We start from the raw sequence: 18156 nt of genomic DNA, 5'->3' as shown, positions 1-18156 counted from the left end.
AGATCGTTACAGACATGCAAACTGATGTCAAGGTTATAGTTATGGAACTCATGGAAACCGAAGTTCATTATCATTTGTCATTCTTACCTTCATCATGCATTCCTTTCTTCCGAAAGCAGCCCAATTTCCAGAGGGATAGTATAGCTAATGCAAGGATAAGTAGTGCAGATGCTACAATCCCAGCAATAACTAGAGGAGAGAGTTTATCTTTCACACGATGTACAGAAATACCAGATATCAAAGGACCATATTGTGGAAATCGGTAACCCGTAGAGCCTTTGCCAGCCCAAATAAGTGAATCTCTAGTCGGCTGTTATTCACATGAACTTTAAACTCTTGAGTGATATTCTGGTCGACACCCATAGCCTGTTCTACTATATTGAAATTTGTGATTTCTACCTGTTTGTCCTGCACACAGTAATCAACTTTCAATATTATATTTTAAGTTAAAACCTAAGAAGCACAGACACTTCTAAGAAGTTCATGTGTCGTGTCCAATACTGTGTCAGACATCAATACGACACGACACGACACTCATTGGACACTTTCCAACACAAATACACATGAAACACATTCGAAATTTGAATATAATTACTTGGAATTAGGGGCGGAACTATGTATTGTTGAGTGGGTTGAACCGACTACACTTTGAAATATGTTGAGGATTATATAAGTGTTGTGTAAAGTTTTGGAGAGGTTTTAATAAATTCACAATACTAAAATTATTACAAAATTAAATGTAATGGTGTTACTTTTTTAAAACAAAAATGATTTGTAAATAAATTTTTTTTACAAAAAATATATTTAGAATGACATGCCAATGATATTTTTTAAAATATGAGGGCAATGGTGAGTCTTTTGATTAAAAATAAAGAGACAACAAGAAGCGTATAAAAATTCTACATTTATATATTAGTACTCTTTTTTCTTTTTTTTTTCAAAAAAGTGATCATTCTTTTCCATCATGAGATACTTAAATTGCTTACAAGTTTTTCTTTTACTTGATGACTCATTTTGTCTTTTTTCTCACTCTCTCTGCTCAATTGATTATAAATCATAGTGTTGCTCTCATTAGTTTCATTGAATCAATAATATATTAATGTTCCTAAATTTTGTTGTACATGTAATTTAATAAGTTTGAATTATTTTTGTAATGTTATTATTAAAAATATATTTTATTACAATGTATTATTGTATATTATATGAAAGTTTATTTTGAAAACATTTGTAAAATGACTTCTTGAGAGAGTATTTGTACTTTTGGAACCGATTTTGGTGATCTGAACCATTCACTTTTTAGGATTCGTTGAGTAAAATATTCATGTAAAAAAACTAGATGATTGGACATCGATAGCTATATGTTTAAATTATATTTGTTTTACAAAATTTGACAACAAATATAATTTCAAGAATCGCTATCCAGTTTTTGTAATACAAACTTGATCTAAACATAGAGCTACCGATATATGACCATCTTGATTTTTCGCATGAATATATTCTACTCAATGAGTCCTACAAAGTGAATAGTTCGAATGACTGAAATCGGTCCCAAAATGGGCCTACCAAGGCCAAACACTCTCTCAAGTTAAAATGATCAACTTGAGAGAAGCCAAACCCACTAGGAATATGAAATAATAATATCGATGATAACTAACTGAATGACCCCATTAAATCAAGATTTTGACTATGCCACTGCTTGGATCCAATGCTAAAACAGAAACTTCGTAAATAAATATCTATTATCGTGTTTTAAACTTTAGAAATTATTATATTTGACTTAAATATTCATAAATAAGACACAATAATTATACATAATAATTATTCCTTATATAATATATTTAAGTTTATATATTTTGCATGTGTCCTCCACATGTCTTTGTCCGTGCCCGTACTTTATAGGTTGCAATTTTTGTTAAAAAGTACCAACAACTACCAAAGGCATATAGATTCTGTTAAGTTTAGGTACCTGAATTTTCACATTGAAAATTCGCTTCAATGTGCTGCTAAGCTTTGTCTGATTAAGCCCTCTCTTTTGATTCCATGCTATTTCAGCAAAGTGAAGCTTGACAGTGTAATGTCCATTTTTTAAGCAAAATCCATAATACTTGAGGGATATGGGGGCAATGCGCGCAGTACTGTACAATATTGCATCGGACATGTTAAGGTCACATGTTTTATAGCTTAGGTACTTGCTTTGGGATGGGGATTGGGACCACCAGCCAGGGTATGACTCATAAAAACTTCCCATACTACTGTATCCCCATTTTTTATTAGGACTCAAAAAGAAATGTGAACCTCCAAGAGTGTCGTTATCAGCTTCATATTCAGTTCCATTGATTGGTGCTACTCCACCGCCACAATTTATGTACAGGTGATCATCTACAACAGATTTCACAGTTATCAATTACCTTTTCAATGCAATTTTGTTTGTTTATTCTCTAAAAATAAAAAGAAATGAAACATATCTCAGCATTTAATAAAAAAGAACACACACATATATATCTAGCAGAAAATCTGTGGTAAAAACTTAATGATCTGACTATTGTAATCTTTATTTAATACAATTTAAAATAAAAAAAATCAACAAAAATAATGATACAAGTCAAACTAAAAACTTCATTTTTTTTTTAATCCATATAAACTTATAAAGGTGTCAATGTGTTTTTTTCAAAATGAACTTTTCTAAAAGTATAAGAACATGGATTATAATAAAGTAAACCAGTACTACACTAGAGCGATAATTTTGCTTTTGATCCATTTTTTAGAACTTTATCTTTAAATGATAGAGTGTGTTGCCATTAATGTCGTTTTCTAAATATTAATAATAACATACATTTTTAAATGCTATTAGTGCAAATTAATATTTGACTATCAAAAACCAAAAGGAAAAAATTCACTTTACCCCCTTGTGGTTTGGGCTCAGAGCAGTTTACTACCTATGGTTCAAATATAAGCAGAGAGACCCCTTGTGATTTTGGATTAAAGTGCAACTGTTACACCTTCCGTCCAAATTGACAGAATGTGTAGTACACATCATAGATCTAAATATCGGCCGGTACGATATGTACTGGCTAATTCGTACCGGAAAATCGAAGCACCGATTCGGATATGGACCAGTATAGCGGTGAGAATGAAACTAACAGCCGTAACGTCCGAGTCTCGGTACGTGGCAGCCTGAATCCGATACATACGACATTATAGTCCAATACACGTTGGTTGTCGCCGGTACGGATGAAAATCAGCGCAGAAAACCTGCAAGATCTAAGCTTCTTTGGGCTGTGAAGTTCACTTTGATCTTCAAGCTTCTTCAAAGATGGTTTGTCCCTGAGTTGCAAGTTATAATTTGTGTTTGTGCTTTGTTTTTGGTGAGTTGTTGTGCTATGCTCTGTTTTTTGGTGAACCGCTGCTGCTATGCTCTGTTTATGTTTTTTTTTTCCCTCATTTTTTTTTGTTTATACACCTACACTACACCACTGTTTATATTAATATATATATATATATATATATTTCAGTTGAGCAGAGCAAGGGATAAAAAAATAAGAAAAATAAATATTCAAATCAAATCTGTCAAAAGCTTGGATTAGTGGAAAGGTTTGTTATTTTTTATTTATTTATTATTTTTTTTTGGTGCTATGTTTTTTTATTTTTTTATTTGTGTCTTGCTTTGGTGTAAATGCTTAAGATTTAGAATTTTTTTTTTTTAAGAGGTTTATTCTAATCAGATTTTTATTTTTATTTTAAATATATTATTGTTACTAAGTAAATTAGAATTACAATATTTGTCAATTGAAAATTGTTATTGTAGATAATTAAAAGTTATAATTAAGACTAAAATAAATACATATCATTTAGTTAAAAATGAGTCAAAAGTGCTCTTACATATCAAAATTTTGATTAAAATGTGACAAATTAAGGCTAAAAGAGTCAAAAAAATGCATAAAATTGAGTTTTAGAGGGATTGCTAATAATTTCTAAAATTCATAGCCGCGACACCCGATTCCCGATACGTATCAGCCGATACTACCGATACCGATCCTCCGCGATCGATACCGTTACGTTATCCGATACCGTGATTTAGAACTATGGCACACATGCTATTTTTGAGAGTGAGCATGATTTTTCTTATAAATGAAGTGAAATTAAAATAATTGAAAGACAAAACTACCCCTATCTTCATCTTCTATCTTGATACCTTTAAAACCCTAACCCTACAAAACCTAATCCTAACCAAACCCACACTCCCTCCTCCAAGCCACCTACAACCACCTCATCTGCCACTCCCTGTACCCAACCCGACTACCATTGCAATTGCTTATTTCCTTTCCAGCCCCATTGCTGCCCCTATGTGAAGCTTTTCCAAACAACTTTACCAACCACTAAAGAAACCAACCTATTACCACCGGCATCACCTTCCACCACCACCAAGATATGAATACCCAACCTCATCAACTCCATCAAATCGAATACATATATACACAATTGCATATACATATACATAGATAGACAATTTGCTTTCTGAAAATTTTTGGTAGTAACACCACAGCCAGACACAAGACTACTGCAAATCAGTCGTAGCTGTTTTGGGTTGCCTCTGCTATGTTATGCTTTGTTGTTGGTAGGACCTGTGTACTTTTAAGGCAATTCTGGCTGTTATCTGCTGTGCAGGATTTTATCTTTAATTTGAGGCAAATTAGAAAGTGCATGGGTGGGGCTGTGGTAGACATATGACTGCTGCTGGTTTTTTGTCATCTTCTTTTGATGTCTGGTATGTTGGTTCCTCACCAACTGGCGCTTGGAGCTTTGTGTTAGCTCCAAGCTCCTCTTTATTGATGCATTGTATCTCATTTTGTATGCTTCCATCAATAAAGATTTCTTTTGCCGTTCAAAAAAAAAAAAAAATTTAAATTTGATCTATAAAATTTGATTTTGTTGATAAGGACTGTTAATTTTTGGTGGAAAGAAATGGGTTTATGTATATTGGTAGTGGATATGTTTATGAAATTGTGTTTGTATATGTATGCATTGCATGTTATGTGTGTGTTGTGTGTTTGGTTGGATATGGTGTTAGATCTTGTTGATTCTGTAGGTTGAGACCTAACAGAAACTTTGGGATTTTGTTTGTTAATTGCATTTTGGTCTTAGCTCTGTTTCAGTCATAGCCTTTCGTATTTATAAAAATCGATTATGACCATATTTTGTGTGAATGTCAATCTAAGTATGAATCAAGTCTGTATTTGATCTACATCCAGCATTAGATATTATATTTGTTAGGTATTATATTTGTATTTGTAATATTTGTTGGATGGGAACAAATCTTATAGTGTATATATATGTTGGGTTGTAAATATATGCAGATTGTGTGCATATATATCATACTGAAATTAGGTTACAAAATTCATAGTTAAGATAATAATTAGGAATTCAGTATTAATGTGGTTTTGGTTTCAATTAATATTAGTTTAAGTTAGCAATTACGTGTATAATAGAAGAGAAAGTTTGAGAAGAAAAAAAGCGAGGGTACTAAAGTTATTTCATATGTTTCATTGACGGTGTAATGCAGTTTAGTCCAAAAGCATAAGGGGTCTGTCTGCCTATAAACTACTCTGAGCTCAAACCACGAGGGGGTAAATTGAATTTTGCCCAAACCAAAAATAGGGACTTTTGGTGAGAGGTCCCCCAATCTCTATCTTTTCTTGCGTAAAGAAGCTAGAAAGTTTTGTTTTGTTTTTTTTCATAAAGATAAAAGGTCAAAATATGAGAAAAATACCCTCAAGTGAATTTTACTATCCTCTCCTTCATCAATGCCAACTAATACCAACCACCACCTCCAACGGCCATCTTTGGCCTATGGTGACCATTTTGTAGCGATTGTTTTTCTACCACCGGACTTTGGCAACTTTCTGACGATAATCTCAAGTGACCATTTTTTGACGACTTTTCCTACCCTCCTCCACCGACTCCTCCCCTCTGACTAGGGCTGTGCAAAATACCTCTTAATTCGCACCTATCTGCCTGCTAATTACGAGATATTTTTATCCGCGGTTTGAAATTTATAATCCACATTCGAAATTATCCCGCTCCACTATAGTTAATACATACATACATACATATATATATACCTCCAATGAAAAATCAAAAGTAAAAATCAATGTAAGAGAAATTTAAGATGTGGAATTTGTTGCAAATTGCTGTTATATATATGAAAAATATTATGTAAAATTAGTTATCATTTTATATATGAAAAATATTATGCAAATTAGTGTTATATATTATGCAAATGCTTGATAATTGTATAAGATTATCCTTCAATCAATTAATAAATTGAAACCGCCAAACCACGATTTGGTTATTTGTCTATCCGCTATTCACTGTTTAATTTATAATTTTACTCTGAAATCGCACCGCGCACACCCCTACCTCTAACAACCTACAATGGCCGCCACCTCTAGAAACTCTCCCCATCATCACACTACCATTGCCACACCACCACAACCACTCAACAAACTACAAAAAAAAAAAAAAAAAAAAAAAAAAAAAAAAAAAAACACATAACATGAATAACAAGTATTGTGAAAGTAGATATTTCGTAAACACATAAGCCGTAATATAAATAACAAGTTTGGTTATTTCTATAAGATTTCTGAAAAATAATCTATATATTCAATTGTGTTTGTAATACAAGAGTACATTGGTTTATATCTTGTAGAATATATATAAAATATATACTACCATATATACATAAACTCTAATATTCTTACACCCCACTCAAACTCAAGTTGTTTTAGCATAAAACATTGAGAGTTTGTCAAGAAGAAATTGAAACCGAGCAATGGTCTGAGTCTTGGTAAAGAAATCAGCAAGTTGTAAAGCCAAAGTGACAAAAGGAAGTGTGATAAAGCCAGACTGTAGATGCTGACAGACAAAGTGACAATCAATCACAATGTGCTTCATCCGTTCATGAAAGACAGTGTTTGGGCAATTTGAATAGCACTTCAGTTTTCACAGTAGAGAGAGGTCGGAGAGGACTGAGGGACTCCCAAGTCAGATAAGAGACAACAAAGCTAGACAATTTCAGTAGTAGCACGAGCTATAGCACGGTACTTAACTTCGACAGTAGAGTGGGCAACAACTATTTGTTTCTTGCTTTCCCATGTAGAACAAAGAGGCGAGGTCTGCATCGGAGTAACCAGGGTTGGCTTTCAAGCACTTGGGAACTTGATTGGTGTAATGGAGTGACCCAGCCCGCGGTCTGGTAACCAATAAAGGGCAATCAAGAAATTGCCAAGAAACATACAGAAACCATACGTTGACTTGCAATCATTAACATCACCAGATCAATCAAAATCAGCATAGGCCATCAAGTCCAAAGAGGAAGTAGAAGAAAAGAGCAAGTCTTGAAAGATAGTATCTTGGAGATAACGAAGAATCCGAAACAAAGCAGACCAATATGTAGAACGAGGAGCAAAAATGAACTGGCTAACCACATGAACAACATAGGCAAGATCAGGGCGAGTGACAGTCAGGTAAACCAAGCAACCCACAAGCACTTGATGTAAAGTAGTATCATCCAGAGGGTCACCATCAGTAGTGTTAGGCTTCACATTAAGCTCAATGGGAGTATCAAAAAGCTTGAGAGAGAAAATGATAAAGAGTACTAAGTCCATATGCCAAAAGGCAACACAGCCATCACAGCCAATGCGCCAGCATCATATGCCTTTGTGTCAATAGGCATCATAGCCAATGCGACAGTCGCAGCCGTAGCTGCAGCCACAGCAGTAGATGTATCCCAAACATTTCAGCAAGCACAAGCATGTGTGAGTATGTTGCACACATACGCATGAATTAAGAATAGATTCAAGCATGTGTAGGTACAGCTGTAATAGTGAAGGTGGTTAGATGAGCAACTGGATCAGAGTTAGTTAGAGTTAGTTATGTACACTTGAGCATTAACTAGTACAAATATCTGTAACTGTTCAATAATTGATTCATTCATTAAGATTTCTATTTCTTGTTATGGTATCAGAGCCACTATAAGCTCTCACGAGTGAAGGTCCAACAATCGTGATTTCATCATCTTCATCTTCGTCTTCTCCTCTACCTCGCAATCTAAGTCTTCTTCTGTCTAATTTTAATTCTCTCATAACAATCAATCTTGACTCCACAAATTTCCTTATTTGGAAGAATCAACTTTAAAATATGCTTCGTGCTACTGATCTCGTTGGATTCGTGACTAGATTGATTCCATCTCCAGCACTAGAGATGCTTGATTCCATAGGAAAGGTAGTGCCAAATACGGAATTTGCAAAATGAAAGACCATAGACGTACATCTTCTGAGCTTCTTCACATCGAGTTGTTCTTCCCCTATTTTCTCTTCAGTTCTTCGTCTTCAACATTGTTCTCAAGTCTGGATTGCTCTAGAGAAGAGATTTACCACTCTATCTCTCGATCTCACATACATCAACTAAAGAACAAACTACAAACAGTTTCAAAGAAAGGATTATCAATGTAGGAGTATCTAACTCAAATCAAAGAAGCCTCAAATCAACTAAGTCTTATGTTTGCAGCTGTTGATGATGAGGATCTAGTGCTCCTCACTTTGAATGGCTTACCAGACAAGTCTGACACTTTTAAAACTATGATTCGTACTAGAGTCGACACCATCTCTACGGAAGAATTGAGTGCACTTCTGTGCTCTGAAGCTATCCATAGGGAGAACAAAACTAAGCTTGCTCTTGGTAAGGAACCTCAATTGCTTACATTGCAACCAAATGATCTGAGTCTGGTTCTTCATCTTATTAGCACTATTCCACACGTAGAGGTCAATCCTCTAATTATCGTGGTGGAAGAGGAGGTAGATACAATAGAGGTTCTAAAGGAGGGCAAGGAGGACGAGAATGATATTATTCTTTGAATTTTGGTTGTCAAATTTGTGGTGGTTTTAGTCATAATGCCTTTGATTGCTGGTTCAGAATGGTTCCAAATTACCAACCTAATCAACTTTATTCTTCTTCTCCATCTCATTTCTCCTCTCGTACCACTGTGCCACATTCCAAAGGTTTCTCTGCAACTGCAAATCAGTCTTCTCTCTCACTTGGTTCTTCAACACCTTGGCACATTGACTCTGTAGCTACCAATCATATTACTAAGGGATTTTTATTGATAAATCCCATTTAGAAGTGTTCTAACCCAAGAAGTCCGTGAAGGAATTTTTTAACCCATTTAGTCCTATGTATTTATACTTTTATTCCATAAAATCATTTTTCTTGATTTACATTATTTTCTTAGACTCTTACGCCCTTATATTTAATATTGATATTTAATGTTGGGGGAGAAGAGAGAAGCGAAAGGACAAAGGCATAGGAAATTTCATACACTAATTAAATAACATTGATGTTATTATTTTATATTATTATATAATGTGAATATATTTTTAATTGACAACACATTAAAAATAATATGAACATTCTCTCTCATCTGATGTGAACCTTAACATCACCTTTATCACAACGTCATCTGACATGAACAGTCGCATTCACGTCATCTGATATGAACATTCACATTCATATCATCTAATGTGAACATTCACATTCACGTCATCTAATGTGAACATTCACGTCATCATGTACAGTCATGTTTATATTTAAATGAAAGTTGAGGCTTGTGGTTATGTAATTTGATGCAATGCTGATGTGAACCTTAACATCACCTTTATCACATTCACGTCATATGATGTGAACAGTCACATTCACGTCATATGATGTGAACATTCACATTCACGTCATCTAATATAAACATTCACGTCATCACGTACCGTCAACATTTGGATCCATGGGAACTACCAAAACATAATGACAATCAATAAAGAATCATGTTTAATTTTTTGTGTAATATATATCAACATTAAATAGTGGTGTTCAGTTAATGCATTTTTTTGGAGTGACGATATGGGGAATAGGAATGGTCATGGGAACTACCAAAATATAATGACAATCAGCATGAAATATCAACATTAATGGGGGTAGGAGAGATTGAGGGTGTTTTGGTCTTCTTACCTCAAATAGGACCTAACGGAATAGTCAAAAAGAATATGAGTTGGATGGAATAAAACTTTTAGAAAGGGGATTTATCAAAAAAGCTCCCTGCTGATCTGGGCAATTTCCATCTCTACTAGCCTTATCAAGGCACATATCAAGTAACTATAGTCAATGGTCAAAATGTGCCTATTTAGCACATTGGTAAGGGCATTCTACCAACACCTTAGTATTCTTTTCATCTTAAACATGCTTCATGTTCCTCATATAACTTCCAACCTATTGTTTGTTCATCAATTGACTAAGGATAACAATTGCTCAGTTCTCTTTGATGCTAACTCTTTTGTTATTCAGGACAACCATACAAACTAGACATAAAGGAGCTAACGTTCATGGCCTTTATCAGTTTGCCTCTCATTCTCATTGCATTTCACCACAAGCCTATTTCACTACATCCTATGTAGCACGGACACGGACACGGGACACGACACGGACACGCGTACACGCAATTTTTCAAAAAATGGGGGACACGACACGCTAGGGACACGTTTAATATATATATTTTTATTTATTTATTATATGTCTAAAATAAAAAAAAAATCATTAATTCTTATACAATTATAATAATAATAAAATTAATAAACATATATTTTTAAATTTTTTTTAATAAAAATGAGTTTTTTTAAATAAAAATAATTTATTTTATGAATTTTATTTTTAACAAAAAAAATAAGGATAAAAAAAAGAAAGAAGAAAAAAAAAAGAGAGGGAGAGAGAAACCGGATCAATGTAAAGGGAAAAAAAATAAAAAAGAGAAACAATAGAGGAGAGAGAGAGAGAGAGAGAGTCAGAAAAGCAAAGACAAAAGGGAGGAGAAGAAAAGCAGAGACGAAAGGGAGGAGAAGAGGAAGAAAATGAAGAGAAAAAAGGAGGTGGAGGAGGAGGAAGACGAAGAGAAGGAGAAGGAGAAAAAGAAGAGAGAAGATGAAGAATATCACCTCAAGTTCTTCGATTGGCAGGTTCAGCTTCTTCGATTGACAGGTTAGGTTTCTTCCTCCCTCAATCTCTTTCTCTCTCTCTGTCTCCTTCGATCTCTTTCTCTCTTTCTCTGTCTCCTCTGCAACAGTTAGGGTTTCTCTCTTCCTCTGTCTCCATCGATCTCCTTCTCTCTTTCTCTGTCTCCTCTGCAACAGTTAGGGCTTCTTCGATCCACTCACGCGTGTCTGGAGAGTGTCCCGGCGTGTCCATGGCGTGTCCGACTGGAAAATTTCAAAAAAAAAAAAGGGGATACGTTAGAGAGAGTGTCGGACACGTGTCTACTGCGTGTCCGACGCGTGTTCGTGTCCGACACTCGTACGTGAGGCCTAGGGACGTGTCGGTGCTTCATAGACTACATCTCAGTCACAGGTGTTTATGCCTACTTGGCATCAAAGATTGGGTCCTCCATCTTCTGTAAAATTTCATCATATTGCTAAGCACTTACCTATTGCTTTTAGAAATAAATGTATCAAATTTTTAGGTACTCCTTGCAATGTCCCTAAGATACATAGGCTTCCTTTTGAGCTTTTTGGTTCCATTGTTGATCAGCTTTTCACTCTTATGCATAATGATGTATCGGGGTCCTTTTCATGCTTCTAATTGTGGTTATAAGTACTATTTCTTGTTTGTTGATGATTTCACTAGATTTACATGGATTAATCACTTGCATGTTAAGAGTGAAGTTTTTCCTACCTTTGTTTCCTTCAAAGCTTATGCTGAGACACAATGTTCTCTTTCTCTCAAGGTTTTTAGAACTGATAATGGAACTGAGCATGTTACTCACAAAATGGATGATTATCTTGCTACATGGCACTGTTTGTCATCTCAGTTGTCCATTTACACCTGAACAAAATGGCATAGCTGAGAGAAATCACCAATACATTACTGAAATATCAATTGCTTTTCTCTTTCTGTCCTTTGTGCCTCTTGATTACTGGTTTGAGGCTATGGTCACTGTAGTTTTTCTCATTAATAGAATGCCTAGTCTCTCTCTTGGTCATAAGTCTCCCATTCAACTCATGTTTAAATTTATCCCTGATTATACCTTTCTTAAGATCTTTGGCTGTCAATGCTTCACCTGGTTTCAACCATATGGTTCTCATAAACCGTAGCCTGGATCCTCTCCTTGTGTTTTCTTGGGCTATCATCTTTCCACTAAGGGTTATAGGTTCTTAGACCCTATTTCTGGTAAGCTTTTGTATTTTTTTTTAATCCCTAGACATGTGGTGTTCAGTGAGTCTTGTTTTCCTTTTACTTTGCAGCCTGGTGCCTCCACTTCTCTTCCTGCTATTACCTCTTTCTTTTGGTCTACACCTGCTTGTCCATCACCAATTCCTAGTTCATCTCGTACTTTATCTCCTCATACTCTTATGTCTTCACCTCATATAGCTTCCCCTCATTCTTTACCTCCAAGTCTTGTCCCTTTATTTGCTCCTCCAGCTCTAGCTATATCTATTCAATCTACCTATATTCATTTTCCCTTACCTTCTCTTTCTTCTTCAGTTCCTGCCTTATCTTCCTCTGCTCCTGTTCCTGTAATACCTACCAATGCTCATCCCATAGTTACAAGATCTAAAGTCACAGCTCCTGTTTGTCATAGTGCTTACACTTCTCCCATTGATCTTGTTATCACTGAGCCTAAGACTGCCACTCAAGCTTTGCACTCCTTTATTTGGTTTGCTGCTAGGATAGAGGAATTTAAGGCCCTGAAGAAGCAAGGCACTTGGGATTTGGTGTCACTTCCAGCTACTAAGACAACCATTGGCTGTAAATGGGTATTCAGAATTAAAAAGAATTCTGATGGCACTATAGCTACATACAAAACCAGACTTGTTGCCAAAAGCTACCTTCAACAAGGGGTGGATTATCAAGAAACTTTTAGCCCTGTTGTCAAGGAACCCACTATCAAGATACTTGTGTTTAGCTCAAAAGGATGGAGAGAATTATTTAGCTTACCTTTGAATGAGGTAGAGGTAATGTAAATATGTTAAGTGTTAGGTGTCGTTTGGTAACACTTACGTTTTCAGTTTTCTGTTTATATTTACAAAAATTTAAAAAACTCAAATAAAAACTTGTTTGGTAAAATTTTTGATTTATAAATCAGTGGTCTCAGTTTATAAATTTGGCCAAAAAATGAAAACACAAAAAATGTGTTTCCATTTTGAGTTTTTAGTTTTTTTTTTTTTTTACCACCCAACACTAGCCACCACCCGCCATCATTTTCCACCACCGTCTTCCGCCACCACCACCCACCCCCCCCACCACCACCACCACCACCACCACCACTCACCTGTCATCCACCCGCCACCACCCGCCACCACCCGCCACTCGCCACTACCATCAACCACTAGCCACCACCACCTATTTGCCACCACCACTCACCACCCACCTGCTACCACCACCATCCACCACTTGCCACCACCAACCACCCACCACTACCAGCCACATGCCACTCACCCGCCACCACCACCCACCACCACCACCACCATCACCCACCACCCACCCGTCACCCACCTGCCACCACCATCCGCCACCACCACCGCCCACTCGTTACCACCTACCACTTGCCACCGTCACCCACCTACCCACCCACCACCACCACCACCACCATCCGTCACCTACCCGCCACCACCCACCACCACCCGCCATCCTCCACCCACCTGCCACCACCACCCTCCACCACCACCACCACCACCACCACCACCCGCTACCGTCACCCACCCACCCACCATCACCACCCGCCACCACCCATTACCACTCGCCATCCGCCATCGACCTGCCACCACCATCCACCACCACCCACTCGTTACCACCCACCACCCGCCACCGTCACCCACTCACCCATCTACCATCACCACCCGCCACCACCTACCACCACCCGCCACCTACCCGCCACCACTACCCACCTGCCACCACCACCACCACCCACCACCCGCCACCACCACCACCTAGTCGCTACCACCCGCTACCATCACCCACTCACCCACCCACCCACCCACCACCACCACCACCGCCACCCACCACCCACCGTCACCACTTTCCACCACCATCTTCTGCCGCCACTTGCCACCACTCATCATTTCTCACTCTTTTTTATATTTTAAATTTTTTTTAAACATTTTGTCAATTACCAAACGCGTTTATAGTTTATGTTTTTCTAAAAATAAAGAAAAAATAAGCAAAAACCAGTTTATAAAATTTTTGTAAATATAAACTGAAAACGTAAACGTTACCAAACACACCCTTAGTGTCTAAGGGTAGCCATGTCATTTTATCCTCTAGTCTTATATTATAAATACATGTGTAAGAGGGAAGAACCCTAATTGATTCTATTGTTAATACAATATCAGCTTTTCTCTCTCTCATTCTTCTTCTTCTTTGATATGTAAATCTAACATGGTATCAGAGCTACATCTTCCTCCGTGAAGATTGTGTTCTCCTCCTGTTCATCTTTTCTCGTTTTTTTTTTCTTATTGTTTTTGTTAAAAAAAAAAAAAAAAAAAAAAAAAAAATTCTTCCATGTTCGAAATTTAATGGGCTTTCTCCCTATGATTTTAATTTAATTTTTTGTTAATTATTTGGTAATTTTTGCAATTTTTGTTGATTTTTTTTTTTTGGAAAAAATAGCTATTTTTCAAAAGGTGCTGTTGGAGCCCTTTTGGGGCTGTTTTTTCTCTTCCTTCTCTTCCTCTAGGAGCTGACTGAGACATCTGAGGGAGCTGGAGTTCTTGTTTTGAACGTTTGGTGAGGTTTCTCTCAGTATTTGTTCCTTTTTTGGCCTCCCTTGCTGCGTTTTGACTCTGTTACTGCTTATAAAGGTATTTTGCTGTGTCTTAATTTTTTGGCTCTGTTTTTGAATTCCTGGACTGTTATTTGTTGTGTGGATTGATTTTCAATGGCTGGGGTTGGGGATAAAGACCCTAAGGTTAGTGAAGAGAGTGGAGTGCATCATGTTTTGACCCTTAATGATAGTCCCTCTCTTCAAATCAGTCCTGTGAAACTTGATGGTTCCAACTACCTGATTTGGTCCCATTCTTGTAGCCTTGCTGTTGCTGCTCGCCGTTTGACTGGCTACATTACCGGTGATCTTCCCCACCCTGCTAATGATGCCTCTTTGCATACTCAATGGGTCTCTAAGAACACTTTGGTTGTGACTTGGCTCATTAACTCTATGCAGCCCACCATCAGTCGGTCTTTTCTTCTCCTAGATACTGCTCATAAGATATGGACCGCTGTGTCACAGATGTATTCTCAACAAGGTAATGATGCGCAAGCATATGAGTTGCGAAAGAAGCTTCGGGGTTTGGATCAGAAGGACAGGTCACTTGCGATGTACTATGCTGAGTTAAGTAGCTTGTGGCAGGAATTGGATTATTATCAGAGTTTCCAAACAGTGTGTTTCAAGGATGCTACTTTATTTCAACAGACTATGGAGAAAAAACATGTGTATGACTTCCTCGCTGGCCTTAACTTGAGTATGATCAGATTCACGTTCAAGTGTTGGGTCATTCCCCTTTCCCCACCTTACGCGAGGCCTATGCTCTTGTTCAGCAAGAGGAAAGTCAACGTAGTGCTATGGTTCATTCCTCTGTTCAAGATTATTCTACTTTGGCTGTTGCACCATCCACCCGTGATCGTAAGTCTAGTCCAATTCCGTTTGCTAGTAAGGGTCCCCTAGTTGATCGGGATCGTTTAAAGTGTGATTATTGTAGGAAAGATCGACATGATCGGGAGCATTGTTAGAAATTGAATGGTCGCCCTACTAGGGGTCATGGTCGTGGTAATGGCAATCTAGCTCGTCCATAGGCACATGTGTCTGAGATTACTACTAGTACCTCTAGCGAGCCCAGTCCTCTCTTCAGGATGAGTTACACTCTCTTAGGCATTTGATGGCTCAGCTTGATTCTCCATCTACCACAGCCCCTTGCTATTCTGCTTCTTCCAATTTTGCTCACAGGTATTCCTACTAGTGCCCTTAGTACCTGCTCGTCACCTTGTTGGATTATTAATTCTAGTGCTACCGATCACATGACAGCTACCTCTAGTCTTTTCTATTCTTATTCTCCTTGTTCTGGGCGGGATAAGCTTAAAGTGGTTGATGGCACTTTATCTTCTATCTCCGGCAAAGGTTCTATTCATTGCTCATCTTTACTTTCTCTCTCTTCTGTGCTTCATGTTCCTAATTTCGATTTACTTTCTATGAGTAGCCTTACTACTACCTCTTTAAACTGCTTGGTCACATTTTTTCCTACTTATTGTGTTTTTCATGAACTGGCTATGGGGAAAACGATTGGCAGTAGTAGAGCACATGGTGCCTTGCACTTTTTGGAGGTTGTTCCTCCCACATTACCGTTGTCTTCCACTCAGGCTCTTCAATGCACTACTAGCTCTTCTCTCCATCTTCTTCATTAGTGGCATCGTCGTTTGCGGCATCCATCCTTTAGTATTTTAGAAAGGCATTTTCCTTCCATAGTTCGATATTGTTCTAGGAATAACTTTGTTTGTGATGCTTGTGAACTTGCTAAACATAAACATACTTGTTGTCTTTAGTTAATATCTTTAGTTAATAGAAGTACTTTCCTTTTTATGCTTGTTCATACTGATGTGTGGGGACCTTTCCTTGTGGTGTCTACTTCTGGATATCGTTGGTTTGTCACTTTTATTGATTGTTATTCCCGTGTGACTTGGGTTTACCTACTTCGAAAAAGTGAGGTTTTTCTTGTTTTCGCATTTTTCATAAAATGGTCAGCAATCTCTTTAATGCTACCATTAAAATTTTGCACAGTGATAATGGGATTGAATATGTTGATGGTGATTTCTGGGCATATCGTGAGGAGCATGGCATTCTTTACCAAACCAGTTGTGTTGGTATTCCTTAGCAGAATGGAGTTGTGGAGCGCAAGAATGGCCATCTCCTTGAAGTTACTCGTTCTCTCTTGTTTACCATGAATGTCCCCAAGTCTTTTTGGGGTGATGCTGTTCTTACTGCTGCTTATCTCATCAACCGTATGCCTTCCAGTGTCCTCCAATTCCAAATTCCTCTTGCCTTTCTTCCTGTGACTTATCACACGTCTTCTCTTCCTCTTCGGGTTTTTGGGTGTGTCTGTTTTGTTCATTTGTAACCTCGTACTTGTGGGAAGCTTGATCCTAAAGTTATGTGTTGTGCCTTTCTTGGCTATTCTGCTACTCAGAAGGGTTAAAAATGTTATGATCCTCACACTCGCAAATTGTATGCTAGTATAGATGTTACCTTCTGTGAATACTTCCTCCTCGCCATCTCCACAGGGGGAGAGTGTTATTGATGAGATTGCGGATGAGATGATGTCATATCAGCATGAGTTATCTTTTTTCATTCCTAGTCAACGGGCTATTATTTATGGTGAGGGGGAGCCTAAGAGTGGTTATGGTGATGAGCCTGATATTTGGGGGCCATTTGGACAGGGTGGGTCTTAAGACTTATTCACGGTGTCAGAAAGAGTAGCCATCCCTTGTGCCACCAAATCAATCATCATCTCTCGTGCTGGTTCCAAATCTTGTTTCCACTGATTCTACAGGTAATGCACCTCATTTTATTTCTTCACCAGTAGTTGACAGTCCTGTTGTTGATGATTTGAGTCTTCCTATTGCTCTTGGAAAAGGGGTTAGGACTTGTACTCAATACCGTATTTGTAAATTTGTATCCTATGATTCATTGTCTCCTGGATATTGTGCTTTTGTTTCGTCTCTACCTTCTGTGTGTATTCCACAGGGTTGGAAAGAAGCTGTTAATGATCCTAAGTGGAAAGGAGCTATGGTAGACAAGATGCAAGCCCTGAGCAAGAATAATACCTAGGAGTTGGTTCCCCTTCCAAGTGGAAAAAAGCCAGTTCACTATTAAGCAGAAGATCGATGGGACAATTGAACAGTACAAAGTAAGACTAGTGGCCAAGGGATTTACCTAGACATATGGAATTGATTATCAAGAAATGTTCACTCCAGTAGAAAAGATGAATTCCATTCGAGCCATTCTTTCATGTGCAGTTAATCTAGGGTGGCCTCTACATCAACTAGATGTAAAGAATGAATTTCTTCATGGGGATTTAGAGG

General features: G+C 37.5%; 1 protein-coding gene across 1 annotated transcript in view; it reads right to left on the bottom strand.

The window, feature by feature from the left end:
• The window catches only part of LOC114289342 (putative LRR receptor-like serine/threonine-protein kinase At1g53420), a 129741-nt gene that overhangs the window by 3936 nt on the left and 107649 nt on the right, over positions 1-18156 (bottom strand). The window contains 3 exon segments of the mRNA XM_082887558.1: positions 88-291; positions 294-408; positions 1967-2379. Coding sequence (XP_082743684.1) covers positions 88-291; positions 294-408; positions 1967-2379 — 732 coding nt within the window.

The sequence above is a fragment of the Camellia sinensis genome, chromosome 9 (genome assembly GCF_055761805.1).
Source record: "Camellia sinensis isolate YWXY chromosome 9, ASM5576180v1, whole genome shotgun sequence".
NCBI classification, from domain to species: domain Eukaryota; kingdom Viridiplantae; phylum Streptophyta; class Magnoliopsida; order Ericales; family Theaceae; genus Camellia; species Camellia sinensis.
This window is presented reverse-complemented; position numbering and strand designations above follow the sequence as displayed.